The 27,588-nt window shown below is 45.8% G+C and overlaps 1 protein-coding gene across 1 annotated transcript in view; it reads left to right on the top strand.

Moving 5' to 3' along the window:
- Nucleotides 1-27,272, top strand: part of LOC119169268 (cell adhesion molecule Dscam1-like) — a 269,223-nt gene extending 241,951 nt beyond the window's left edge. Inside the window, exons 20-27 of the mRNA XM_075880053.1 lie at nucleotides 461-646; nucleotides 1,697-2,017; nucleotides 11,594-11,797; nucleotides 16,212-16,376; nucleotides 18,511-18,626; nucleotides 24,695-24,770; nucleotides 26,313-26,389; nucleotides 27,039-27,272. Coding sequence (XP_075736168.1) covers nucleotides 461-646; nucleotides 1,697-2,017; nucleotides 11,594-11,797; nucleotides 16,212-16,376; nucleotides 18,511-18,626; nucleotides 24,695-24,770; nucleotides 26,313-26,323 — 1,079 coding nt within the window. The 3' untranslated portion in view covers nucleotides 26,324-26,389; nucleotides 27,039-27,272. The remainder of the gene's footprint in view (nucleotides 1-460; nucleotides 647-1,696; nucleotides 2,018-11,593; nucleotides 11,798-16,211; nucleotides 16,377-18,510; nucleotides 18,627-24,694; nucleotides 24,771-26,312; nucleotides 26,390-27,038) is intronic.
- Nucleotides 27,273-27,588: the final 316 nt, after the last annotated feature.

A 27,588-nucleotide genomic window follows, 5' to 3' on the forward strand; every position in this document is an offset into this window, starting at 1 on the left:
CACAACTGAACATAGTTTAGCGTATGGTTATTCAAGTCCTTTGTTTTATGAAAAATAACTTAAACAACTCCTACGAGCACGTTTCACAGTTGACTGTTCACAGAGGCACTGTAAAAAGGCAAAGGCCAATTTCTTGAGAGAATTTATTTTTGAAAAAAATTCTGCTCTTAGAAATAACGTCTGGCACATGGATGCATAGACCTGCGACAGAAACTCTGTATGAATAACTACTCGTCACACTGAATGTGTATTGAAGCCGAATTGGAGAAAACATGGGGGTTAAATATATCTTACAGTGTTCGTGTCTTGTTTTTGTTTTTCTTCAGAAGAGTATTCTGCATAACAGCGGTCGAAACAAGTCGGGTACAAACTGCCCGTGCGACTCAAGTTTCTGTGGTGTCTTCAACTCAAAACACTTCATCGTGCTTTTCTCCCTCTCTTATTTGCTATTGCCGCACAGATTACGTGCTCCACTACCAAGCCGAAGGTGGCGAGTGGCAGCAAAAGGCCATCAGCACTAGCTCGAACAAGTTCACCCTGGAGGGACTCAAATGCGGCTCTCTCTACAGTTTCTACATGACGGCAACCAATAGCCTTGGTACTGCCGAGCCACGTGATATCATTTACGGCAGAACCAGGGGCGCAGGTCTGTATTGACCCATCCGTAGTATTGCATGCGTGCATGTAGCATAGTACTATTTCTCGGTAACCATAAGGCGACTTCCCTGTTCCTTGGGATGTTTTTTGTTTTTCGGGTCGAATACCTCAAAACAATGACCAGAGGTTGACCGTTTCACAGTGCCACGACATAAAACTTTCCAATGCATCTTAATTTTAGCTGCAACTGGGGGATGAAAACTAAGAAGTAAGAATTTTATTAAGAAAAAAAAAACATGCGAATATCAAGTTTAAGGAATATACATATTTAAATTCAGTTGCGAGTCAGCTCCATGGTGCTTTGCGCATTATTTTTTCTTCGCCCTCGTCCCCCAGTGGGCTGCTAGAATTAAGATGAATACGTGCCAACTTGCTGAAGTTTCATATTTCGTGCAACTCTCTTATGCGCTACGTAGCCTTGATAATCACCCTCTTCTGGAAGAGAGGGCTCTGGTACACTGGCGGAGTTTGCCCTCAGCATAGAAGGCTTTGAAAGCATTATTGCAGTTTTTGCAGACAACCGGTCTTGGGACAAAATTTAAGTGGTGTCTCACTCTTTCTGTGTTTTTATTCTATTCTTGCCGTTCTTTATTTTGTAAGCTTTTCTTTTTGTCATTTTTACGCCTCTTAACTTTTTCACTTGCACATGCACCCAGCTGGCCTAAAAACTGGCTAACCTTAATGTCTTGCCGCTTGTTTCTTGCTTTCTTCTCAGAAAGGCACATTCAACTATTCACGCACGATTATCTTCTCATTTAAAAATATCACTTCATCATTTTACGTTATTAAATGATATCAATATATTTTTGTGTTTTCGCTCGCCTTGATGTCCGTGAACTGCATGAATGTCTTTATTAGCAAATACAGCATCCATGTTTCGCGTAGCTTTCAAACCACTGTGCGAGCTAATGTATTCAAACCTGGCTTTCGTAGCAGCATTCGCTAAAGTACTTTACTTTTATGTTGGCGCTTGTGACGTACAGCTTTACTACAATAGCTAAAGAGCCAGTATATTTATTGTTTTTATGCAATTTTCCAGCGCCTGTATCTTCCAAGCGAGAGAACTTCATCGACGTGAACGCCACATCTGCGACACTGAAGCTGGACATGTGGCAATCTGGAGGCTGCCCGATCCTCCAATACGCTGTGCAGCTTAGGCCCATTGCCCCTGCTGGACAACCTCAGCAGCAGCAGCAGGCCTGGAAGCTCGTGTCGGACGTCATACCTGGCCACCAGAGGCACTTTGAGCTGCGCCACCTATCTCCCGGCAGGGAGTACGAGGTTCGAGTCAGCGCTCACTCTGACGCCGGAACCACCGAGGCCGACTACTCAATAAGGACGCTCAACAGGTCGCACATGGGTCAGTGCCATCATCGTAATCATCATCATCATCATAATCAACATCGTCATCATCACCACCATTATCATCTGTTTCAGCTCTTCCAGTACAAGAGAAAGAGAGAAAAATGATTTATTTGAAAGATGGAGGTGTTGGCCTAGCCATTCACCTTAAAAGCAATATACTTCAAGTGCTATAGGTGATGAATATGATATGGTATACACCAAGGGTGTATGCGAAACTTTCTTTGAGGGGGAAGGGGGTGCAGGCCCTTTTCTGATCTAGTGGGGGCCGGGCAGCAAGCACATAGTGATTTTGCCCTATGTATGTTATGGATGGATGGATGAACAAACTTTTTGGTCCCTCGGAACGCACTTTGGCACGTTGCGGCCCGCTCTGAAAAAAAAAAAAATCGGGGAGGCGGGCACAGGACCGGTGTGCCACGACCTGGCTTACCCGCTGGTGTCCATTGACACAAAATTGTGAACCAACGCATTAGCTCAACAAACTTCCTTTGTAGCGTCAGCCTCGCTTATTGTAAAATTGCGTCGTATCAAAGTAAAAGCAATCAATGAGCAAGTGTTTTTTGATATTCTTATTCTATTCAGTCCCGGATATTGTTTACTGAAGCTGGTTCTTTTTGCGCGTCATTACACATGCGACTTTTATGAAGTGTGTTTTATTTCTATTAGGCAGATTTGAAGACTGTCACAAATGAGGATATGCCAGCGCAGTTTTTCATACTTCAGCGCTTGTTACTTTCATATTGCTTTCGAAAGCGCAAGAATTCGCTGTTTGTAACTTGGCGCATGTGCTCAGCGCTGTTTGCCATGTTACAGCCTAGCACCAATGAGCCCGGCTGACGGCTATATTGGCGCAATATTGTATGCGAAGCATTTCATTGTGAACCAAAGGCACTTTAACTTCTTTTTTCTACATCTAGCCACCAACGTTCAGACACCATCATAGTCGTCTCCTCAAAATGGTATACACAAACATCGGCAGATAAGTATACGAGTGCAGAACGAGCAAGATTCACAAGTAATCACATCTATAACCTGAGTTGCCCTTCGCTTACATCGTAAAGTCCTTTCCACCAGTCACATGTAACCAACACTGTGACCCGTGTTATTCGGGTATGCACTACAGGTGATTCAAAATATACATTGTGCCCGAGATATCTTCAGCCAGAGTTTCAAAATATGCCGACAAACGCAATTGCGGTGCGACCAAATGCATGTTGATGACCGTTGCCTAGAGTTATTCCGACTATTTTTTGTGTTTTAAAATATTGTTTAACTACATCTGTTTACTTAACTAACTCTTGAATGAACGAAGATGGTTAAAAAATTTCAATAAGAAAGTTGTAGATCTGTTTGCGAAATGTCTGATGAGACAGTTTTGAATTTTATATCTGTTAATTACTAGTATTTTTCTCCCAACTACAAATGCCCACGAACTACAAAAAAAAATACCACGTGATGAACCGGCTCGCGTGCCAGTTCACACGATGATTCTAGTGCTCCATAACGTTCCGCGTATGAACGACCGTAGCATTTGCCCGATTGTGCTGGCTCGACAGGGCTTCGCTATCGGCCACAAAAGTGATAACCGCTTTGGCTGCTTATCGCTGTCATAAACTTGTGTGACGGAAGCGTATCATTCGTACGCGGAACGTTAGAGAGCACCAGAATCACGGCGCGCGAAGGCGCGCCAAGTGGTTTGTCACATGGTATTTTTTATAAACGATAGCCTTTCTTGTGGACCTTCTATGCAAAAATTTTGTTCTCTTTGTCTGTCTTTCTGTCTGTCTGTACATTTGTCTATTTATCCGCCCTTAACGGTACCCCAAACGGCACCAATGGGACCAAACGATACTCCAAACAGCCGACCCATTCCGCAGTGCCCACCAATATTGCTCAAGATTCAGCGTTCATACTTGCGCGATAGTCAATCAAAAAAAAAGCAATTATTGCGCATATTTGAGGTACCGTGACAGCACGTTAATGTTATGTATGTGTATTTTTTTTTACTGCAAAAGGCATACACAAGTAATTCTAAGGACCGTAGCGTTTATCACGCAGCGCTGACAATGCAACGCTTGCACGAAAAGGCAAGTGTTTCCAACGCTTTGCTAAGACTAGGGTCCCTACTTGCTTCATCTAGGGACCTTCGCTAAGACTACACGGTGGTGGCACCTACTCGTCGCCTTGCGTTCTACACCTTATCACCTCCGAGACGGGCGCGCACGCCGCGCGCTTTGTTTTTCAAGATAACTGCCAGGTAGCGCTCGTGTCTCACGTGTGACGTGACTTGATGCGCTCGTTCGCCTCAACTGCACGCTCTAGGCACTCTAACGCAGCGCCAGCGCCTCCAGAATACCATTCACCAATTTTCTTGCGCAGAACATTAAATACACGTTTTGTTCACTCTGTCCAGATGCAAGACTATCGTCCTTCGATGATATTTGCAGAGTAATATGCAGATACAGGGCCATTTTTTTTCATTTCACGGGCATTTGTAGTTAGCATAAAAACACTAATAATTAGCAGATGTATTGTTTGGAACTATCTAATCGGACGCTTTCCAAACCGATCTACGAATTTCTCATTGAATCATTTTGGCCATCATCGTTCCTTTAAAAGTTGGTTAATTAAATATATCTAACTAAACAATAGTTTTGAACACAAATATCACAGCATATCTACGGAGTGAATGATGATGAGTGGGGCTGAGTGTCCGTCAGCCAGTCCGTGCTTACGTCCGTCCGTTCTTTCTTGGTTCCGTCCGTCCGCGCGACCATCCGTGCATCATTCCTTGCCTCCGTCCGTTTGTCCATGCGTCTATCCATGAGTCCGTCCATTCATCTGTGCGTCCGCGTCCATCCGCCCGTACGTCCGTGCGTCGATCCATCCGTCCGTTTGTTCGCTAGTCTGTCTGTCCGTCCATCCATGCGTCTTTCCGTGCATCCATCTAATCAACACACCAAGTACCGCGGCATTTGTTTTTGGTAATTTCTCTCTCTCTCTCTTTCTTCGAAACATTTCTTTTATTATCTTTTATTCCCCCCATCTCTTTCCCCAGCACAGAGTAGCTATCTTTGCAACATTTCTTTTTATCATATTTAATTCCCCTCACCCCTTTCCCAGCACAGGTTAGCCAGCCGATCTAAGAACTGGCTAACCTCCCTGTCCTCCCACTTAAACTTTCCTCCTTTCTTCAAAGTACCGCCATCTCCCATGTCGCAACCCTTGTGGCACATACATACATACATACATACATACATACATACATACATACATACACACACACACACACACACACACACACACATACATACATACATACATACATACATACATACATACATACATACATACATACATACATACATACATACATACATACATACATACATACGAAGGAGGAGGAGGAGCGACAGACCCGCGCTATAAAGGGCTTCGCCCCTAAAAAATAATCTAACTTTAGGCAAGGGTCAGCAAAATGCATTTGGTCGCGTAGTAATTGCGTGTGTCGGCATATTTTTATAATTAAGATAACTCGGGCACCCTGTATATCAACCCAAGAGCAGCGAGAATACGCTAAGAATTCTAAAGGGAGATTGAAAACGAGCCTGAGCCGGAGAAAATGCGGTGCCGGCGTCGGCGGCGTAATTCGTGCTGGGAGGATTCATATGAATAAAAAATTAAAAACCTAAATCAAGGATCAAGCGGAAATTGAACCCGAACTTTCAGCTTGGCAGTCAAGTATTCTAACACACAGCCCCGGCATCGCTTTCAAGAACTTCGTAAGAGGACCATATGCAAGAGAGAGAGAAACGAGAAAAAAGGAAGGCAGGGAGGTTAACCAGATGCTAGTATCCGGTACGCTACCCTACACTGGGGTTGGGGAATAGGGGGTTGAAAGAGAAAGAGAGAGTTAAAAAATAAATGAGAGAAAAACACCGATACACACGCACACACAAAATCAGTCCACTCAGGCACTCCGACAGGCCAGCAGTTCGCAAGAAGCCCAATAGCGCTTGCACGGCTTTCTTCTGTGACGATGAGTCATGACGATGGCGCAGTATACTTTCTTCTGACAGCGGCTGGTCATCTAGCCTGTTTAATGTATTAGAAAGGTGTCGTCTTTCCAGGTTGTATTCCGGGCCGTCACACAGGATATGTCGCCTTGTTTCTTCATCTCCGCAGTGTGCACAGTCGGCGGTGTCAGCCATCCCTATGCGGAACGCGTACGCACGGGTAAACGCGACTCCCAACCATAGTCTGCACAAAGCAGTAGCGTCACCTCGTCAAATTTTTGTTGGAAACTGTCAGCTTAACGTTGGATCAAGGGATCGTAACCTTGCATGCCTAAAGAGAGGCTCATTCGTAAGAGCCATGGAGCGTTGGCGAGCAAGCATGCGGAGCCTCCTAGCAGCGTCCGTCCTTGAGAGAGGTATTGACTGGTTGTTGTCTTCTGTGTGGGCTGAACGGGCAGCTTGATCAGCATGTTCGTTACTGATAATTCCACAATGGCTTGGCAACCACTGAAATATAACGTGCTGCCCTTTCTCTGTTATATGGTGCAGCATTTCTGCTGTTTCAAATACCAACTGCTCATGTGGACCACGGCATAGATTTTACAGAAGTGACTGCTGTGCCGCCTTGCAGTCGCAGAAAATCGTCCACCGTTGCGTGCTTTGGTCGGTAATGAAACGCAGTGCAACGCGAAGCGCTGTAAGCTCTGATGCCGTTGCTGTGGTTGCATGAGCTGTCCTGAACTTGATGGTTGTGGCGTGCGTTGGAATAACGAGCGCCGCAGCTGAGCTGTTTGGCAGGACGGAGCCGTCGGTGTAGACGTGGGTGCAGTCTTGGTACTTCTCGTACAGCAGAAGTAAGGCGAGCTGCTTGAGGGCTGGTATTGAGAAATCTCGTTTTTTTCTGGATGCCTGGTATTGTCAGATTGATGACTGGCTGTTTGAGGTACCATGGAGGAATTGAAGGTCTCACCGCGGTCGTAAATCTAGTTGGTAGGGAGTCACCATGCGTAGTTATTGTTCGACAAAAGGAAGTATGAGGTCTATCCACTGGTAGAGAGGCTAGGTGGTGATGGGGGGGTCCGGCCCACATGCCTTATGTGTGTCCTCAAGGCTTCAATTTCAATATGAGTCTGCACGAGGTGGTATTTGGCTAAAGCTATAGTCGCCACTGTTGAGGCACCTTGAGGCAGACCTATAGACATATTCGAAGCGCTTGTGTCTGAACGCTTTGTATCATGCGTCGACTTGTTTTGCTGGCGTTTGATAATGCAGGCAGACTGTATTGCAAAAAGCCTAGAAAAAACACCTTGTACAGTCGTAACATAGCATTAGGCTGTATTCCCCAAGTCTTTCCAGCGAGAAACTTGAAAAGATGGCGTATCCCTGTCAATCGTTTTTTTTTTTTCAAATACGACACATGAGGGCTCCTTGATATGTCTCTGTTGACTAGGACACCCAGAAATTTGTGAGATCAACGATATGGTATATTTTGACCGTTAATAGACACTCTGTAATTCGACATGGATTTTCGCGTAAATGCCAGAAGAGCGCACTTTGCGGAGGAAATTTCCAGGCCTCGATTGCGGAGATACAAAGCAGTTGCAGTAGCAGCTCTCTGTATTCTCGCTCGTAACTGCAGGCGAGTTACCGCGGATGTCCATATGCAGATGTCATCAGCGTATGTTGATAGATAAATATTGTTTGGTAGGTGCGTATGGAGAGTAATTAGTATTAATTGAATAGCACGGGGCTCAGTACACCACCCTGAGGGGAGCCACGACAACTGAAATGTGCAGACGTGTTCCCGGCATCCGTAATCACAAAAAGGATCACATTTGGAGATAACCGCATATCCACTTAAACATTCGGCCACCCACTCCAATCTCTTTTAGTGCGGTAAGGATGGCTTCATGTGTAACGCTATCATAGGCTCCTTTGACGTCAAGGAACAGAGAGGCGCAAAGACGCTTATGGCCTTGGTCTCGTGTTCAACGTACGTTATTAGGTCGATGACGCTATCGATCGATGATCGACCATGTCGAAAGCCAGTCATGGCATTTGGGTAGATCTCATGATACTCCAAATACCACTCGAGTCGGCCGAGAATCATTCTCTCCATCACTTTACCCACGCAACTAGCCAATGCGATCGGGCGATAGTAGGAGAGTTCCAATGGTGATTTTCCGGGTTTTATCAGTGGTACGAGACGACTAGTTTTCCAACTTAAGGGGAAAGTGCCCTCTAGCGAACAATCATTATACATGTGAAGAAGAGCTATTCTCGCGCGCTCACCTAGATAACACAGGACTCTGTAGGAGATCACGTCAGGTCCTGGTGCGGAGGTACGTTTGCATGAAGCGAGTACCACCTTGAGCTCCTGAATGGTGAACTGGAAGTCCATACAAGAATCACGTTGTGGCGGACAACTGCTGGAAAGTGGTGAGCTGCTAAGTGCTGTAGTTTGCCCTGATAGTCCGGCGCAGAACTCTTCAGTAACGTCCACATCTGGTCGATTTTGGTAAAGGGCTAAGGCCTTGAATGGTGACTTCTGAATGGGAGATGACCGCTAACCTCTTAACGTCCTCCATATCTGCGATAAAAGCTTACGAGGGTCGATCGAGCGTTGGAATTCTAGCTTGTCCGACCGACGTTTGATCTTCTTCTGCATACGTCTAGCGGTCCGTAAATCTTCTATGTCCTTCGTGCGCCGGTACCTTCTTTCAGCTCGTCATCGCAAGGCTCGAAGCCTCTGCAGCTCTACGTCGATGTCCGTGATTCTTACAGGGCATGTAATTGTAAACACAGTCTCTTTTACAGTGCTCTTGTTGGCCTCTTGTAAATTGGATATGTGTTCTTGGCATTGGTCTTCTATACGAGACTGAAATTTTTTTTCCAGTCCACTCTTTTAACCATGTCGCGCTCTTTAGGAGGCGACAATCCTCTGATCTTGACGTATGTTGGAATGTGATCACTCCCATGCGTTCTATATCCGTAAACCATTAAGTATGTTTCACTAGGCTTCGCGAAACAAAAGCCAAGTCGAGACAGCTACTGTATGTGGAGCCACGTAAAAATGTTGGACTGCCATTGTTAAGTAACCAAAGTTTGTTGTCAGAGGCAAAAGACACCAAGTTTCTGCCCTTCATGTTGGTATTCTGACTTGCCCATTATGTATGATGAGCGTTAAGATCCCCGATGATAACACACGGGTCAGGAGTGAACGCTATGATATCTCGTAGTCTTTTTTGATCGAACCGGCTTGATGGGGATAGGTATGCGCCATCCACAGTGATGTTGAGCCTCCTCTTTTTTACTCTTAAGCATACGTATTGGTTTCCGTCATGAGGTGGTACAGGAAGAATGTAAGTAAGGTCTCGGCGAATGAACACCAGAACCTTGCTGCTTTCAGTAACAGTAGACGACATAAAAGGTTCGTATACCGAGAGTCGTATTGCACTCGATAAGTACGGCTCACAGATGACGATTACGGGAAACATATTGACGAACACAAATCGACGAAAGTCACCAATGCGCGATCTCAGTCCCCTGGCATTCCACTGCAATATTGCTGCTTTACGAACCACATCCCTGAAAGACTGTGATGGGTTAGCCATGGTCTACTCTAGGGCTGCTAGCACTGGACTAAGCGCGTTCAGTACTTGAAGGGCACTTTTGGCTGACGGTGTATTCATGTCGCTTAGCAACACGTGAATGGTGTCCACTAATGATCTTAGCATCACCATCACGCGATTATCTGGCTTCCCGGCCGTTGCAGCATCTTGTGCTTGTTCTTGAGGCGGCTTCTGTTGAGGCTCAACAGATCATCTAGGCTGAAGGGGTGGCTATTCCTTTGGTGAGGGAGATCTGCCAGCATCTTCTCCTTCAGCGAAGATGTTTACCATGCTAGGAGCCGCGCCTGTCGATTTCACCTGAGTTTCTGACTTTGTCGTCAGATTTTGCACTGTCCTTCGTGAGGACCTTCGACGATGACGGTACCTTCGCCATACTTTTTGCACAGCTTCTCTGTGAGTCGAGTTGTCTCGCACCATTTGCCTCAGAATATAAATCTCTTTCTTAATCTGGGGACAGTCTTTGGAAGAGGCACTGTGAGCGCCGTGGCAGTTGGGGCATTTCAACGTAGTTGCCCTACAGTCGTCTTCTGAGTGGTGTTCAGCGCATCGGGGGCACACTGCGGAATTTCTGCAAACGCCCTTGACGTGGCCGATCTTCTGGCACTTGAAACACTGCATAGGCTTCGGAATAAATGGGCGAACCTGGTGACGAAAATGGCCAACCTTCACGTAAGAGGGAAGACAGTCATTCTTGAATGTTATTCGCACACAACGAGAGTTGCCTAGGCGACCATCTTGCACAATGATGTTGTTTTCACTCACTGGTTTTATCAGTCTAGAAAATCTTCGTTGGCGATTTCAGTGACTATATCATAGATAACTCCTGTTACGGTGTCACCCTTCGCTGGTATGATGGATAGGACTTTGATGTTTCCCAGCTCCAACACATGCTGTAGCGTGTTCAGTGCACTCGGGTTCATAACGTCGATTGCCAAAATATTCTTCCTCGTGTTTATCCCGATGTCTTTAATCTCCTTAGGCACAATGTTTTTAAGGTACAAAGACAGTGCTTGCCTGTTGAGGATGCGTAAATTTGGCAGTAGTGGTCTGCGGCACAAACAGAATGGAGTGAGGTCATCGCTGAGGCGCTGCTCTCACAGTGGCTGTACTTGATGCCGATGATGCGTTCATGATTATTCGTTTGGCCTTGCGGTAGAGCACAGGTTCGAAGTCGTCTTTCGAGGACTCGTCATCTGATGCAGAGTACAGCTCGGTGTCCTCGCTCTCACTAGATGCATTGCCACGCTTTATTGAAGCAATGCCCGTGGATGAACTGGTAGAGGGTGAGATCTCCGCGAATTGTACATCCATCACCGCGATGTAGGGGGCTGGAGACCCCGCTGTTGCGCTGTGGAACGCAGAAAATACAGCACAGACCGTAAGATGTGTTCCTCGAGAGAAGCACTTCGTCTTCTTTCCAAGAGATCCTTTCCTATGCAAGCTTAGAAAAAGGCGAGGCAGCTGGGTTACCAGTTGGGGCTATCAGATTTTTAAACAATTTTAACAAGCGTTACTTATGAATCCATGTGACTCCGCAAGCTATGGTGAGCTGTTACTCGAATACACCGAGAACAGTCACAAGTGACATGCATCTCCCACAACAGCAGCGTGCGCTTCGTTGCGGTAAGAGTGACATCTCTGCCTAATGAGAATACGTCATAGCATTAACCCTCCAGGTATATATATACATGACTCCTCGATATACATATTAACTTTGACCCACCTCTTACCGCGTGGATAAAACGAAAAAAAAATCTGGCTTAGACTGCGACATATTGACTGAGTCGCATAAAATCAATTCCCACAATGCGTGGGACGTGCTGAATTTTTTTTTGTCACACTCTGTACCTCGCAGAAGTGGCCACGCATAGCCAAAAGACTTCATGTATACTTCGTGGGATAAGTTCCTTCTTGTTTACGCAGCCGGAGTCAGCTCTACCCATGGATCATCCGGGGTCCAGGCAGGAGAGGGTAGCGATGTGCCGCTCTACCGGAACCTGTCCATTCTACTTCCGGTCAGCGTTTCGGTGCTCGTGGTCATCGTCGTCATCGCATTGGTCATGGTGTGCTTCCGGCGGCAGAATGACGCCTACAGCACCGCCAGTGCCGCCGATGAGAATCACATGGGTGAGCATCTGTTTAGTTAAACATCTTCAAAGCCATATCAGTGTTACCACTCACTACCAGATGTCTTAAGCCAGCTCTCCTACAAGTGGGGAACAGGCGGCAAGTGGTTCTCTGATGTAGGCCACACATGCAAAAGTAAAACAGAGGAATAACAGTCAGCGCTACCACTTTTTTTTTCGGTGGCGCCCTTCTTTCTGCATACACTTCTTCATGCCATTTGCTGGCCTCTTCATCGATTACATCCTAGTGACATTACTACATAGGTGTTTATAAAATCGAATACACAGTCAAAAAATGGAAGTACACAAGCGCATAATAGATAAGATCAAGTAATTCACACAAAGGTCAAGCAGTGGTTTGCGTAAATTGCTGCTTGCATTCCGACATTGTTTATAGACCGTGTAGCGCATAAACATCATGGTTCCATGATAGTGCACCATGCAAATTATATTAGGAAGGGGCAATATTGGATGTCACCTTTGGTTGAAGTGTACTTCAATAGTTACGTTTGATATAGATCACGTCATGTATATGTAAAGGTTAGATAAATTTAGCTTATGTCTATTTCGGTAACGTCAGGCACTAGCTTACATGCGAAGCTGCTAGACATTCACCGAACACTTGATACGAAATTAGATAACGCCAGCACTTTATGACGCAATATACTAGGAGTTGTCCGCCTTTGTCGAACACTGGCTACAGTGCCAGTGCGCTTTAAACAACGCAACATTGTCGAAACCTTCGGAACCCTCCACTGTACGTCGTGCATAATAATACTATCATGGTTTTGGTGCGTAAACCACTACGTATGATAATGTTTTCAACGATGTGAACCGAGGAAACAGATACCTTTAAGTAGGATGCAAACAGGCATGATGAATGAAAGAGCAAGAATGAAAAAAAAATCTGCTAGCAAACTCCTCCTTCTTTCCATAATAGAGTTTAGGCAAAGCATTACCTGTTGCGGAGGAGGCACATTCCTCTGTAACGTAGACGAGTACCACGTGAGACGAAAGAGCGCGATCGAGCAGCACTTGCTTTGCGTACCAATTTTGCAAAAGCCATGCAGTGAGCTCGACTGCAATGGATGACGTTTATCACTAAGGCTTAAACGTTATTACTGATTCTTCGTCCTCGGAGAATAGCACGTGCAATATTTAAATGTTGTATTTTCAGAATAACCCAGAGTAACATTTGTTCTAAATGCATGACACTGCGAAACTAACTGGCTTGTACAACACTGCTAAAGTGTTGCTCAGATAAAAAAAAAAGAACAAACCGTCATGCGTAGGCAGAATCGCCGTCTGACGTTGTTGCGCCAAGCCGGGCTGAGCGTGTCGGAGTATTTCGTGCATCAAATATTCACGGCACTCCGTTCGAACCGAGCAGCACGTTTCGAAATGGAACGACAATCTCAAGTAGCTCAGTGCGACGGAAACGCGACTCTCAAATATTTAGGGCTACAAGCGTCTCCTCCGAAACTGCATGGCAACAGGCGCAAGGAGACCAAAAAATTCGATACATTACGTACACAACTGCTTAGCACGCTTTTCTGTTTTCCATGCCTCACGGCTACACGTCATAAACTTTAACTCACTTTAGACGTTCGTTCAGTGACTTAAGCTGCTTCTCGAGCATAGGAAACAAAAAAAGCCCCGCCCCCTTCGAAGCACTTGGCTCTCTGATTGAAGAAGGCGAACGCGTACTCGTGATCGTATACCAGAGAAAGCTCTAGGGCAAGCGTATAGTAAAAACATCTATAGGAACAATCAGCAAAAAGCATTCGCTGACGCGGCTTTGCTTCTTTGTGGCGCTCAATGCCAGTGACATCTTCGGCAATGTCGCATCTTCAAAAGCCAGTTACGTTCGTTGCAGAGGCTGTGCCGCGGGACACGTCTCGTCTAGTTGACGTGCCCTGTATTCGCTCGCTGAGTTGAGCACGCGAAGAATTTGCAACGCCGTTGCGTAAACCACGGCTGCGAGCCTAAATTTGATTCTGCGCTCGCGCTCGCTGCACGCAGGAGAACACTGTGGAATGGCTATATAAAAACTGCAGAGCTGAACGTCGGCTGTAAGAATGCCAGCGACTGAAGCATTCCGACAGCTTTGTAGTGAGGATGTTTTTTGTTGTTGCTGTTGTTCTTTAGAACAATGATGGCGTACGAGTCTAGGACAGGTGCGAAACTGGTTTAAGTTCTTGCACTGCTTTCGAACGGAGTTATTGATGTCTCGAGTCACGTGCAAGGGGCCAACGCACGCACAAGTTGCTGTTACTAAAACTTGGAAAACTTGATAATGTAATTTTAGGCAGCCTTTGTTCCTTACACAGCTTGATTTCATTTTAAGTTGAGCCACAACGTAGTGCTACTTCCATGAAATATTCCTTCCACGAAAGTCTTTGTTTCAGTGCACAATTTTTTGTTTTTAAAAGAAAATTCGTATGTCAAAGTAGTGGCCTTATTGTATTAATACAGTGCAGTGAAGTTGACTTCACGACCTTCATGCGGCGTCAGATACTAGTACTATCTATAGTATTACAGCTAGCTGTAAATATCTCAGACTGTTTGTTCAGACATTCAATGATACCTCTATAGGATCTTTATACGACGATATACGAATATTGCTTGATTGGGGTGTTATCATAAGGGTCACTTGACGCGGTAGTCGCATTTACCACCTTATACTTCGTAGATCTCGCAAACCTTCATGTCATACATGCATAATACTGTATATTGCAATACAACAACAACACACGAAAAGCAAAAGTAGGTACACGAAGTTTTACAGTACCAAATATCTGTAAACAATGTTTCAAGGATACAGGTTGACCCAATACGTACATTGACTTCTTGTTTGACGTTTCACAACAATAAACGTACCGTTATACTTACCACATCTTCAAAAAAATTTGTCAGTCATTTTTCCACTGTAAACATCATGCGAATATAAAGCCGCCGTTTTCCCAGCTGTTTTGATATTCTCTAAAAGGCCACAGCTTCTAGCATCGAACTGCTACGTATCAGTGTATGTGCTATCACGTTCTCATGCCGGGTGACCAAGGCTGTGTCCTTGTAGCGAAAGTAACGATGCTCATTCTCCTTTTCCGTAGTGGTATTGTTAATACTAAAATAATATTAGAAAGTTAGCCTTATTTATATTTATTTATTCATTCAATTGCATACACAAAAGAAAGAGGGAAAGTGCGAGTTGGCAACTGCCACCTGGAGAGGCACAATGCTAACTTAGCAAAGGCTTGTCACTTGTAACGTCTCTTGCATCTTCTTCTTCTACTTTCACAGGCTTGACCATCTTTTCGAAGTTATTTGAAGGTGATAGGCGACTTCAAAAATATTGCCACCATAATTATGACAACCGTATAATTCAATATTATCTGGGGCTAGGGTTTAATGGTATGACGTAGATATAGCGCGAGAACAGAACGACGACAAAGGGACAAGAAGGAGAAGAGCGTCCCTTTGGCGTCGTTCCATTCTCGCGCTATCTCTACCGTCATTTCATACCAACTAGCCCGAACCGCCACACTTGGGTTTAACGTCGTAGAACCACGATATGGTTATGAGAAACACTGAACTGAAGGGGTCCAGAAATTTTTACCATATGTTGTTCTTCAACGTGCACTGACATTACACAGTACACGGGTTTTCTGCCATTTCGCCTTCATCAAAATGTGACAGCCGTGGCCGGGATAGAACGCACGACGTTCGGATCAGCAGCTGAGCACCGTAACCTCTACACCACCACGGTGGGCAGCCGTGTAATTTGCTGGTGATATTCTTGTGAATAGTAAAACAATATTATTTTGAGGGACATTCTCATTGGCCTAAGTTCACGTGACGGGAGAATGGTTATAGATAAGCGCGCAAATATACAGATTCTGGATAGTGCGCCAAGTGACCTATGAAAACTATTTCTCGTTATGATTCATTCTCATGACAATGGTGTTTCAAAGAACATGACGGCAAAATTTCATCTTGTATAAACGCTCACGCTTTTTAAACCTTCTGCTGGGATTATAGGGGATTTTCATAATGCTTGCTGTCACGCAACAATGGGTGCCTCCAACATTTTTTTTTGACGGGGAGGGGGGGGGCACCCTACTTACCAAAATCCAAAATGATTCGAAATGATGATATTATTGTGAGAGACGGCTTAATAGAGGACTCCAGAAATTTCAGCCATTTGGGGTATATTAACGCGCATCTAGAATGAAGGACACGGGCCCTTACTCTAGCCCTTCACCCCTGGTGAAATGCGGCTGCTGTGGTCAGGATTCGACCCCTCGACCTTTGGGTCAGCTGTAAGGTACTACTATCTCTAGGACATCTTGGCAGGTAAATGCAGTCTCTTAGTTGCAAGCAAAACGTGCCGTGGACTGTTCTCGGTGCATGTGCAGACGACCCGCTGCGCAAGTGCCAAGGCAGCACAGATTCCATGAGCATGACCGAGTTCTGCGCCAAGAAGGAACGGCTACAGCAGCAAGACGCCTACGGAAAGGCCACCTCGTACTACGCCTCGCCAACACGGAAACCTGTTCCTGTTGCATCAGGATCAAGGAGAGGTAAACTTTCCAAGTCTTCGTAGCTGGGAGATTGGTGCACACTTGCCCGGCTGGGGAAATACATGGATTAAATTAACACAAAGTCGACCAAGGCCCAAATAAATTCAAAAAGACGTTTCGGCTCCCATACAGAGCCTTGTTCACAATGAAGCATGAGTTGTCAGTTCTCTTAGTTATAAGGTCGCCTAGCCACACGTTTCAGGCAACTCGTTTAAACAGGCGGAAGATTACCACAGTTTTTGTTCAGCGTGTGCGCAGTGGTTTGAATGAAGAATTATTCGAGATGAAGCCATGGAACGTGATTCGTTTCCGTGTTGATGAGAGAAGAATCTTTTGCCAGTGGAACATATGTCTGGTGCATATATACATGTTCTGCAAGTGCATGTGACGCCAACTTCTCGCTTTTCACGGCATTACAGTGTTTGCGTAACCTCCTCTTGAAATGACTGCTTTCGATTATATTAACACCTGGGCAAACCGAACATGAGCATGGCATACCTGGAGGTCGTAGTGACGTAATATTCTGGCAAATGCCTCACTAAAGCCCGGCACATACGGCATCGACGCTTTTTTCTCTTAGTTAAAAAATTGTTTGGTTGAAATGGCCGTGAATGTTGACTGTGGTCTGAATTGTTGATTGAGGATTGGTAACCCCATACGACGAGCTCCTGCTGGGCAGTCTCCACGTCTCTACGTGCGTCTTCTTTTCTTGAGTGAGTCCGCTGAGCCCGTTGCAAGTGTTTCGAGACGACAGAACACTTGTGAAAGGAATGATTTAGCGATCTGAAAATCAAGGAAGGGCCAGTATGTGTGTTTTTCCTGTAGACAGAGAGCTTCAAGCGCTGTATGAATACATGGGCGATTGAAACATAGTTGCAATTTTAGCTACCAAGCTTTTAAATATGCAGCACAACACTGCAATTACAAAGTTGGTACAGAGTGATTCACTTTTGTTCTTTCCTTCTATAACACGTAATGAATGTTTTGAGCAGCCACTTCTTCTTGCTGGCGTTCAAACCTGATATCAATGGCCCTAAAGTAGAACGACAAAATAAATTGGGTTAATATTAAATTCTTAGTTTGAATGTGACGATTATTGAAATCACAATTTGTTAGAACGCTTATTCGATTTTTTTATAATGAACTTTAAGAAAATATTCAAGTGCACTGCACCGCCCTTTTAGTTTTGATCCTGGCTTCATCTGTTTTCAATCATTATGGAAATTGATTGAATAGAAATGCTCTCATTCGTTTTTGCTTTACGTAACATACCTTAACAAGCCATATTTCGCAATGTCGCGTGAACGCTTCCAAAGAGCGTAAAAAATTATTGATCCCGCTATTTTTTTATCGACGAACACGTAGCGGTGTTTTTTTTTTATTTTACGATTGGAGGCCCAGCTTTTGAGGGTGCCTGAAGGCCTTCATTAGTGTCAAGTCTGAGACCACTTTCATCGATCCCTCTCGCTCTTTCGCTGCTGCGCAGAACGACCTCTTCTATCTTATAGTGATCTGCACTTTCCGTGTAAAGGTAATGTTCGATGGAGAAAAGCATACAAGTGAAAACTTTCCACGAATCAACTTTACGCGATTCACACTGTGACTGGTTCTGGGTGTTATTCGCAAAAGTTAGAAAATAAACTTCCAATAGCAATGACGTATCAAGGACTTAAATATGATGTCGCCATCGTGTTTTGACAAACTTGCAGCACATAAGTATGTTTATCAATGATTTTATTAAGCGCAATATGTAGTGGGGTCATCTTTACACTGCGACTTGTTCGGGCATACCATGAACTAAATTAGTGTTTCGAAGGACGCAACTGATCCGCTACACGCACACTGCCAAATTATACCTATGATCAACAATCCTCCTGATTAAGAAAACTGCTCATAAAATGAAGCTTTGGGAAAGCATTTATTTTAGAGTGCAAGTGTGTTTCACGCCACCGCAAAAGTTTTCTCTTTACACGAAGGTGTTCTACGCTAGAGCCCACCACGGTTCCGCTGACATATTTCCGTGGCCCCTAATCTTCTAAACACATAAAGCTGGCCCCCCAATCTTCTCGAACGTGCCTTGTAAATGTATCTTCATTCAACACCTGGATACATATCTTCCATCTCTTCTTCGCAGCGCGCCGAGGGGAGGAGGGCCACGAGTACGCCGAGCCTTACGCCGCTCTTCAGGCGCAGCAGCAGCGGCTACTGGCGGATGCCGACTGCGCTGCCGCAGTGGCGATAGCCTACAGGGTGAGGCAGCGCACATTTGCATAACGATGGTTCCTCGCTTTCAAAACCTCGGCAGGCGTTATCCGGCAGACGCCGCCCAGACTGCAATGTGCGATGCAATTACGTTCCGTCGATGAATGCTCCCGCACGGCAGATATAGGCGAGCCACTGCACCGTGTGGCCTTTGTATCGTTTGCAACGCGCACGACGACTTTGCGAATGCATTGAGGTGCATTCGAATGCGCAGAATTCCTTGCGTCCTCTTGCGAGAGGCGCTCTGAATTTGGCCATAAGCACGCTGTTGCATTGTTTCTCGGCAAAAAAACGGATAAAGAGTTCAATGGGCGAAGACATTTCTATATGTCTTGCCAACTTGTTGTGTGGCGCGATGCTTTTGTTCTTTCTGACACGCTGTCAGAATGCGCCGAGTGAACCAGAGGGTTGGCTCGTTGCTGCAGCAACCGAAGCAACAATCGCAGTTGTATCAATTATCTTCACATGAATAAATTCGCGGTGCACGAAACAAAAGGCGCTAATCCTCGCTTTCGTAAGATAAGAAAACATGTCCTAATTATGCCTTCAGTGTGTGGCATTCTTTGGCTACGTCGAAAACGACGACGAAGTGTCTCTTCATAGAACGCTTCTGCTTTCGGCTCCGAGCATTGTTATCAAGTTTTTCGCTTTTTACGGGAGACGCTGCTCCCTGCCCCAAGGCGACGGACGCGGAGTCATCCACTGGTCCGCCCAGCCAGAGGTCTGCTATGGCGAGCTCCTCGGTAAATCAGCGCGCCTGGCCCAGAACCAGTGAGGCCAACGGTGATAGTCACTGCATCATGGCTGTGGACGTGGAGCCTTCTGCGGCTCTGTCCGACCATAGACCACCTTTGGCAAGCTCGTCGCGGAAACGAAGCACCTGTTCGAGCGCCAGCGAGGACACGGAACTGTACTCGGCCACTGGCGACGACTCGTCGGATGACGACTTCGAGACCGTGAGAAGCAGGAAGGCCAAAAGAAGAAGTATCAAGTCGTCTTCACCAGCAGGGACATTAACGTCTCAGTCAAAAGGAGAATGCTGGCCGCACACCATCCTCTTCATGCCCGAGGACTCCACCATCAGCCTTCGAGCAGTAAACAGGCAAGCTCTCTCTATGTACTTTGAGGGGGTAGCACCAAACGACATTAAGGATATCCGGGTGAACACGCGGAAGAATATTCTAGCTGTGGACACAATGACTGCCAGCGCCATAGACAAGCTTCGCAGAGTATCAGATTTGGGAGGCATCAAAGTTCGACCGGTTATTCCAATGGACGGTGCCTGCACGGCGGGAGTAATCTACGACATTGATTTGGCCATAGCAAATTCGGACCTCCCAACTCTCATAAAACCAGCGAACGAAGGAGTTCTCATCGCGAATGTACTTCGCCTCGGAAACACCCGATGTGTAAAGATAATGTTCAAAGGAGATTCCATTCCGTCGCATGTCAAAGTGGGACACTTCCGACATCCTGTTCGACCATTTGTCCCTAAACCACTCCAGTGCCATAACTGCATGAAAATTGGTCACATCAAGAGTGTATGTACAAACACCACAGCATGCCCCCGATGCGCTGAGCCGCACACTGCAGACGCATGTCGGGCAACAAGTCTGAAGTGCAGAAACTGTGATGGTCCGCATGATGCTGCATCCAAGGAATGCCCTCGGATTAAGAAGGAAATCGCCATTATCAAACAAATGGTTAGGGACAATTCAACCCACAGAGAGGCTGCTGAAAGGGTACGGCGGCGACGTAGTCGCCGACGGAGGCGTGTAGGACAGAGTGTTGCGCATAACCCATTTCCTCCGAGCACGAGTGAAGTAGTAAGCACGAAGCGAAATGAAGTGGAGAAGCTCACAGCTGCGGATGAGTGGCCTACGCTTCCGCGTACGCAGCCGGCAAAGGAGCCTCCTGCGAGGCCTCGCCGCCCTACACCTTCCACCGAGTCTACTTCCGTTGAGGATGTGTCAAGGGTCGATCGACAGATCATCCCGATGTTACGATCCCTCGTCGCTGTCATGGCAGACATACTAAGAAGCCTGGGAACTCCAACCGCTCGAAGCGGGTTACAGGTGTTGGACGCGCTGAGCCCAGTCCTCGCCTCCCTCGCGTAGAGTCATGGCAGGAGATCAACAATCGTTCCGCAAAGACGTCAGAGAAGCATCAGTCATCCAGTGGAACGCAAGAGGACTTAGATCACGGATTTCCGATTTTCGTCAGTACGTGTTTTCTAACCGTTTCCCAATCATCGTAATATGCGAACCGAAATTATCAAACCCGATCAGGCTATCCGGCTACGAATCAATCCCGTCCAAAACCCGAAACGAAAGCAGCAAGGTCATTGTGTATATTCGCCGGGAGCTTACCTACATCATTCAACCTGTGTCGCCTCATGATGAGAACCAATATATTTGCCTGACTGTGAAGCAGAAAACCCTCACCTTCACATTAATAGGTGTCTACTTATCTCCCTCAGCCCGTTTTGATTGCCAAAGACTGGATGACATTCTTTCGAGCGTCCCGGATCCGTGGATAATTATAGGAGACTTCAACGCCCACCACCCAATCTGGGGAAGTTCAAAAGTCAATACCACGGGCCGGAGGCTGGCTTCATTTGTATCGACTCATGAACTGTCTCTACTTAATGATGGGAGCCCTACATTTCTGCGAGGATTAACGTACAGCAGCTGTTTGGACTTGACGTTCGTGTCACGTCGCTTCGCCACAAGCGTTAAGTGGTTTTTAGACATCGAGACACATGGTAGCGATCACATCCCCAGTTATCTCACCATCGAAGGCTTTGCTAGCAACCACCCGCCGAAAACCGTACGGAGGATCGATCTTTCAGCATTCACAACCAACATTGAACACGCTTGTGAAAAAGGCTTAACCTCTGGCATTGAGCAAGCGATCAAACAAGCAGCGCAGAGTGCGATGCGCACGCTGGCATATTCTTCAAGGCCCTCAGAAACGGACATGGAGTTAGAGCGACTCCGTGCGATTCGTCGGCGTGCGGAGCGTAGATATCGACGCACAAAATCCATTCAAGATCTACGGATGGCCAGGCGCATGCAAAAGAAGATCCAGCGTCGTATAGACAAACTGGAGTTTCAACGGTGGGCGAAATTTTGCGCGAGTCTAGACCCTCGCAAACCGCTTTCTCAAATATGGCGAACCGTTCGAGGCCTACGCATATTTCCCCAACAACGTTTTCCGTTTAAAGCCTTGGCCCTTTTCCAAAATAGAAGGGATATCGAGGTAGCGGAAGACTTTTGTAGGAAGATTGCGGGCCCGCCAAATTGCACAGAAGCCCTTACTGCTGATTACACGCCACATTCACTGGACCCGCACCTGGACCTGCCTTTTTCAATGGAAGAACTGAATGTGGCTCTTGCTTCATGCAATCGATCGTCATCGCCTGGACCGGATGGCATATCATACCGCCTATTACGCAATCTCGGTGATCGAGCACGAAGTGCTTTGCTGGAAGTATTCAATGAGTCTTGGAGAGATGGAACGGTCCCCAGAGAGTGGAAAACAAGCCGGTTGGTTGCACTTCTCAAACCTGGAAAATCGCCTCTAGAGCTGACATCATACCGCCCAATAGCGCTGGCTAGTTGCGTAGGGAAGCTGATGGAGCGAATGATCCTTGCCAGACTCGAGTGGTTCCTAGAACGCCATAGAATATATCCAGACGCCATGGCCGGTTTTCGTCGTCTTCGGAGCTTCATTGACAATGTCATTGACCTGGTGACCTACGTACAACACCAGAAAATGAGCAGACGGTTATCTGTCGCACTATTTTTAGATGTCAAAGGAGCATATGACAATGTTTCTCACGAAGCCATACTTGACGCCCTCGAGTCAGTTGGTTTGGGTGGGCGAGTGTACCGCTGGATCCAATGCTACCTACATATGAGATCATTGTTTATGCAAACTGATGATGGGCCGACTTCTGAACATTATACACACCGTGGTGTTCCTCAAGGTGGTGTATTGAGCCCCACACTGTTCAACCTGGTTCTGATCGGTCTCGTTGAACGCATACCAGATTCCGTGCAGATATCTCTCTATGCAGATGATATTTGTGCCTGGACATCAGGTGTAACACGTCCTCAGGTACGTGCGAGACTCCAGAAAGCAGCGAATTCAATATCGGCGTACCTTAGAGAACAAGGCCTCGAGATTTCTCCTGAGAAATCGGCGCTGGTCGCGTTCACGCGGAAGGCAATGACGTCATATCCCATCGCCATCGATGGACACAGTGTCTGCTACGCCAGGACCCACAGGTTTTTGGGGGTCACGATCGATCGAAATCTCTGCTGGAGTCCCCATGTGGCCACTCTAAAGAAGCGCCTAACGGCCATCGCACAACTTTTCAAGTTCCTCGGAGGCAAAACGTGGGGCACATCAGTGCACGCGATGTTGCATTTGTACAAAACGCTGTTTCTGGGGTACCTGCGGTATAGCTTGCCGGTTCTGACGAACGCTTGCAAAAGCAATATACGCACAATAGAAAACGCCCAGGGCCAGGCACTCAGAGTTTGTCTTGGATTACCACGCTGTACATCAACAGCGGAAACCATCGCAATCGCCAAAGATCATCCGGCCACAGTGCACATTACTTTGGAGGTGCTTAGAGCTCATATTAGACACCTTGCTCGCGCCCCTGCCCACCACCTAGCTTCGCTTCCAGAAGATCGACCGAGTGCCTCCTTCTGTAAGAGAGTATTGACTTTCCGTGAGTGCCTTCCAACAGTCTACACGCCTCCGGAACGGATACTAACACCTCCTTGGTGCTTGGACCGACCAAAACTGCGCTTGACAGTGCCGGGGATTCGCAAGAAGGCGGAGCTCTCGGCGCCAGCTCTAAAGCAGATGATTCTACTCATGCTACACGAAGAATACAAAGATCATGTCAAACTTTACACGGATGGCTCGACAACTGTTGGAGGATCTGCAGGAGCTGTGATCTTCCCAGCAAGAGCCGAAACCATCCAGTTCAGAACGTCACACAAGACGACATCGACAGCCGTGGAGCTCGCGGCACTCCGCAGCGCACTCCGCAGGATTGACCAAGAGACACCACAAAAATGGAGCATTTTTACTGATTCGAAACCAGCTCTCCAATGTCTACAAAATGCTCTACGTCGTGGACCTCAAGACCAATTGGCGCTCGAAATACGACAACTGTACCATCACCTAAAAGACGAAGGACATGACATATCTTTTCAGTGGTTACCAGGCCATTGCGGCATCATCGGTAACGAACATGCCGACAATGCAGCTAAGAATGCACACGAAAATGGAGTGATGGAACCTATTCCACTATCAAGAAGCGACGCAGCAGCAAAGATTAATACGCTTGCGCAGGATGTCGCAAGGTCTATGTGGAATACGCCCGGTTTTCTCCACACCCGTCTTCACCGCCTGGACCCATACCTACGACTTACTATTCCATCTGGCCTACCCCGATCCGAGACGACCCTTCTCTGCCGTATGTGGCTTGGGGTGTCTTTCACGAACGCTTTTACCTGCCGCATCGGAATGAGAGACAGCGCTACATGCGACCATTGCGACAATGACGAAACAATTGAACATATTTTATGTCAGTGCCCCCAGTACAGCTCTCAGCGACAGTCCCTCTCAGCAGTGTTTGCTCGCCTCGACGACCAGCCATTTTCTGAACAGTCAATCTTGGAATGTCGGAAAGATCGAGCTTCACGCCAGAAAGCAACGAAGGCGCTGATGAAGTTTCTGCGAGCGACCCGCCTCGTTGAACGATTGTGACACTACTGTGTGCGAGTGTGTGTGTGTGTGTTTGTGCTTCTCTTCCTCCCTTTCCCCTTTTTTTTTCTTGTCTCCCCTTACCCCTTCCCCAGTGCAGGGTAGCAAACCGGATATGTTTTCTGGTTAACCTCCCTGCCTTTCCGCATTAAATTTTCTCTCTCTCTTGGCTACGTCTTTGGCTTGGTATGTGTACGTCGCGAGAAAGATCAATCCCCTTTTGACGAATTGTCTTAAACCTTCACTTTATTATATTTTTTTTGCAGGCACGCTGTGACGCTGCCCCTTACGCAACAATCAAGCGTAGTCCACCTAGGTCCCATATAGCGGGTTACTGTCAAGGTACGAATAATTTCTGGATGTACTTGTAAAATATTTATGAATAGATGGCACCGGGTTTTATTCTCGAAGTTCGCATATTAAGATGCAATAGAAAAAAATAACACGTTTGTCCATGTTTTGTCATAGTAGGCAATTACCCAAGGATGCTTTTATTTGTTCTTTGGGGAGTCAGGAAAATAGGTCATAGCACTTACTGGCATGGTTGCTGCTAGCATGTTTCAGTAACTTCGAAATGCTCTTTGGAACCAGTCAGTTTTATGCCAAGGTAAAGCTCAATGTAAAAGATTTTACGTTTTCACGTACGACGCAGTTTTTCTTAATAGGTTTGCAAAACGAATGAAGCGTAACGTTTGCGACATCGCTCGCAGTCCTAGTACGAGAGACGGATGAGTGCTTAAATTGTTTCAACTGAGGTCCACTAAAAGCTGCAGTAAATTATTGGCAGGGTTACATAATAGCTTGTTTCCAGCTGACTATAACGTTAAAACTGACTTGCCTGTGCGTGGAACATGAAAAGTCTAAAAGCTAATGAACTATTATCAAAGTAGAAAATATATTTGTTATTAATAATATTAATATTATTATCACTAATTGGTCTCATCACACAAGGACGTAGAGAAAATATGAAGCGAAAATGCTGCCAACTGCCACCTGAAGTGGTACAATGCCTGCTGGCACTCCTGCGGGAACGCGAAACACAGAGGAAATGAAGACAGTAGGCCAGAAAAAGAAGGAAAATAAGATAGTATAACAAATAACACGAACGGGGACAAAAATAACGGGTAATATGACAAAATGTCTATGAACGTGAGGTCAAATAATTTTTGTTCAAAGAAGTGAGCGGGACTTGATGGCTGTGGTCAGGCGGAGCATCGTATCGTCTCGAAAGCAGGAAAACAGAATGGGCCGTGCACTTCAGCCCAATAAGGTCGTATTCATTAAAACTTGCCGCTAGGCAAGTTGATTCATACATTGAAGGAAATATATCTGTGCGTATATAGGGATTGCAAACAAACATAAAATTTGTTGAAAGTTTGTGCTCGTCTGTGTCTTCTGTGTCCTTGTGCAGTTTGTGCGCAGCCATCTTTTCCTTACACGTCCGTATTTCTTGGTGCTGACAAACACACAAAGCAGTCCCACCAGGTTTTGGTTTTTAAGAATTGTCAAACATATGACTTGTTCCGGCTGTGATTACATGATTACATGATTAGACATTTATTGTAGTTCATAGCTGTAGGAAGCAGAGATTCGTATGCCCTTCGGCGATGGTGGCCATAAGGCCTTAAAGGACATGCGCAGCAATATAGATAATGATTGCAGCGATTTCCTTCACGCTGTTAGAAGACAACAGAAACTTTTCCTACAACATGGAAAGCCTGGTGTACCCAGAAGAATATTCTATGATATAAAATAACAGTCACCGTTTCTATTACTTATGATAATACTTATTGCCCATTATTCTGGTCCAGCAGGTACTAATATCATATTTTTCCGTTTAAAACTTTGATATATAAGTTATACATTGGTGTTTGTGGTGCGCAGAGGTATCTTGACAATGGGACACCTCAAGCAATGGGGCGGTGCAATGCTTGGTCTAAGTCAACCAGGGTGAAGAGACGGTAAGCAACATTAAACAATTCACACTGCAATACGATTATTACGTTTTCATTACTGTAAAACCGTAATAACGAAGATTGCTGCTTTTAACAACATCGAATATATGTGTGTATGGGGGAGGGTAGGAGGCGTAGGGGTGTCACTTTGACGATGAAAAAGTGACAGTTTCATTTGAGCATTAAGGATTAAGTGTTCCATGCGCTAAGGGACGCTATTTGTACGAATGATTTATTTCATGCCCATGGGCCGTTTTAGTCAAGCAAAGCTTAGTACTTCAAAATATCCTGTTAAAAAAAGAGAAAAGTTTACAATTTGCTCCTAGAAAAAACACTTACACATATACATAAATATACATTGATATATCTGCTTATATGTGCCTGCACGCACGTAAAATTGAAGTTACATACCATAACTATGTGTACATAATCACGTGCATATAAATTCAGTCATACTAATGAAGGGAAAAATATAATAAAATATCATCTACTATAGGAGACTCCAAGTGAGTAAGAGTCGTTAACAATTTCTTTGCAAAGGGGAATTTCTGTATTCAGAGTACCCAATGTAGGAAACGTATTACATGATAGCAATGCATTCTTAAAAAAACTTAAAATGGGCCTTATAGCCATATTTCTTAATATCCTTGTCCAGATCGAGTCATCAGCATCCCGGCCTGTTCTGTTATCGAAAGTACGATGAAGAAGGAAGTGAAAACGGGTGGTTTGTTCGTCGCCTTGTATATCAGCGAGCCACCCCCCGGACACCTCACACTGTTGAGGACTTGTGTCGACATCTGTGTTACTGACGAAACCTCCTCCCCGTGACGGTACAAAGGACGACGCGTATTGTGTGTTTACGTCAACGCCAGTGGCGTCCCATTATGATGACTGCTGCCAGAGGCTGCCGAGGATTGGACCAGTGTGCTGTTGTGTTTTGGTACGTGAGGCGTAACCCATTAAGTGAGGTTGGTTATCTCTGATATCGCTGGTTGTCTATCATTATCATGATCGACATTCCCTTTTTTGCCACTTTTTTCATCATCACTTTTCAGGACTGCTGTTGTGACATATGAGTGTCATGGCATTGGCTGTGGTTGCTACAAATTACGAAAGGTAAACCCACCATATACTTGGCATTAGCACACAAAAAAGATCGTTAGTACTGAAGATGGTCGGTGTGCGTTCCCACTGTTTGATACCAT

Source organism: Rhipicephalus microplus, chromosome 2 (genome assembly GCF_043290135.1).
Source record: "Rhipicephalus microplus isolate Deutch F79 chromosome 2, USDA_Rmic, whole genome shotgun sequence".
Classification (NCBI taxonomy): domain Eukaryota; kingdom Metazoa; phylum Arthropoda; class Arachnida; order Ixodida; family Ixodidae; genus Rhipicephalus; species Rhipicephalus microplus.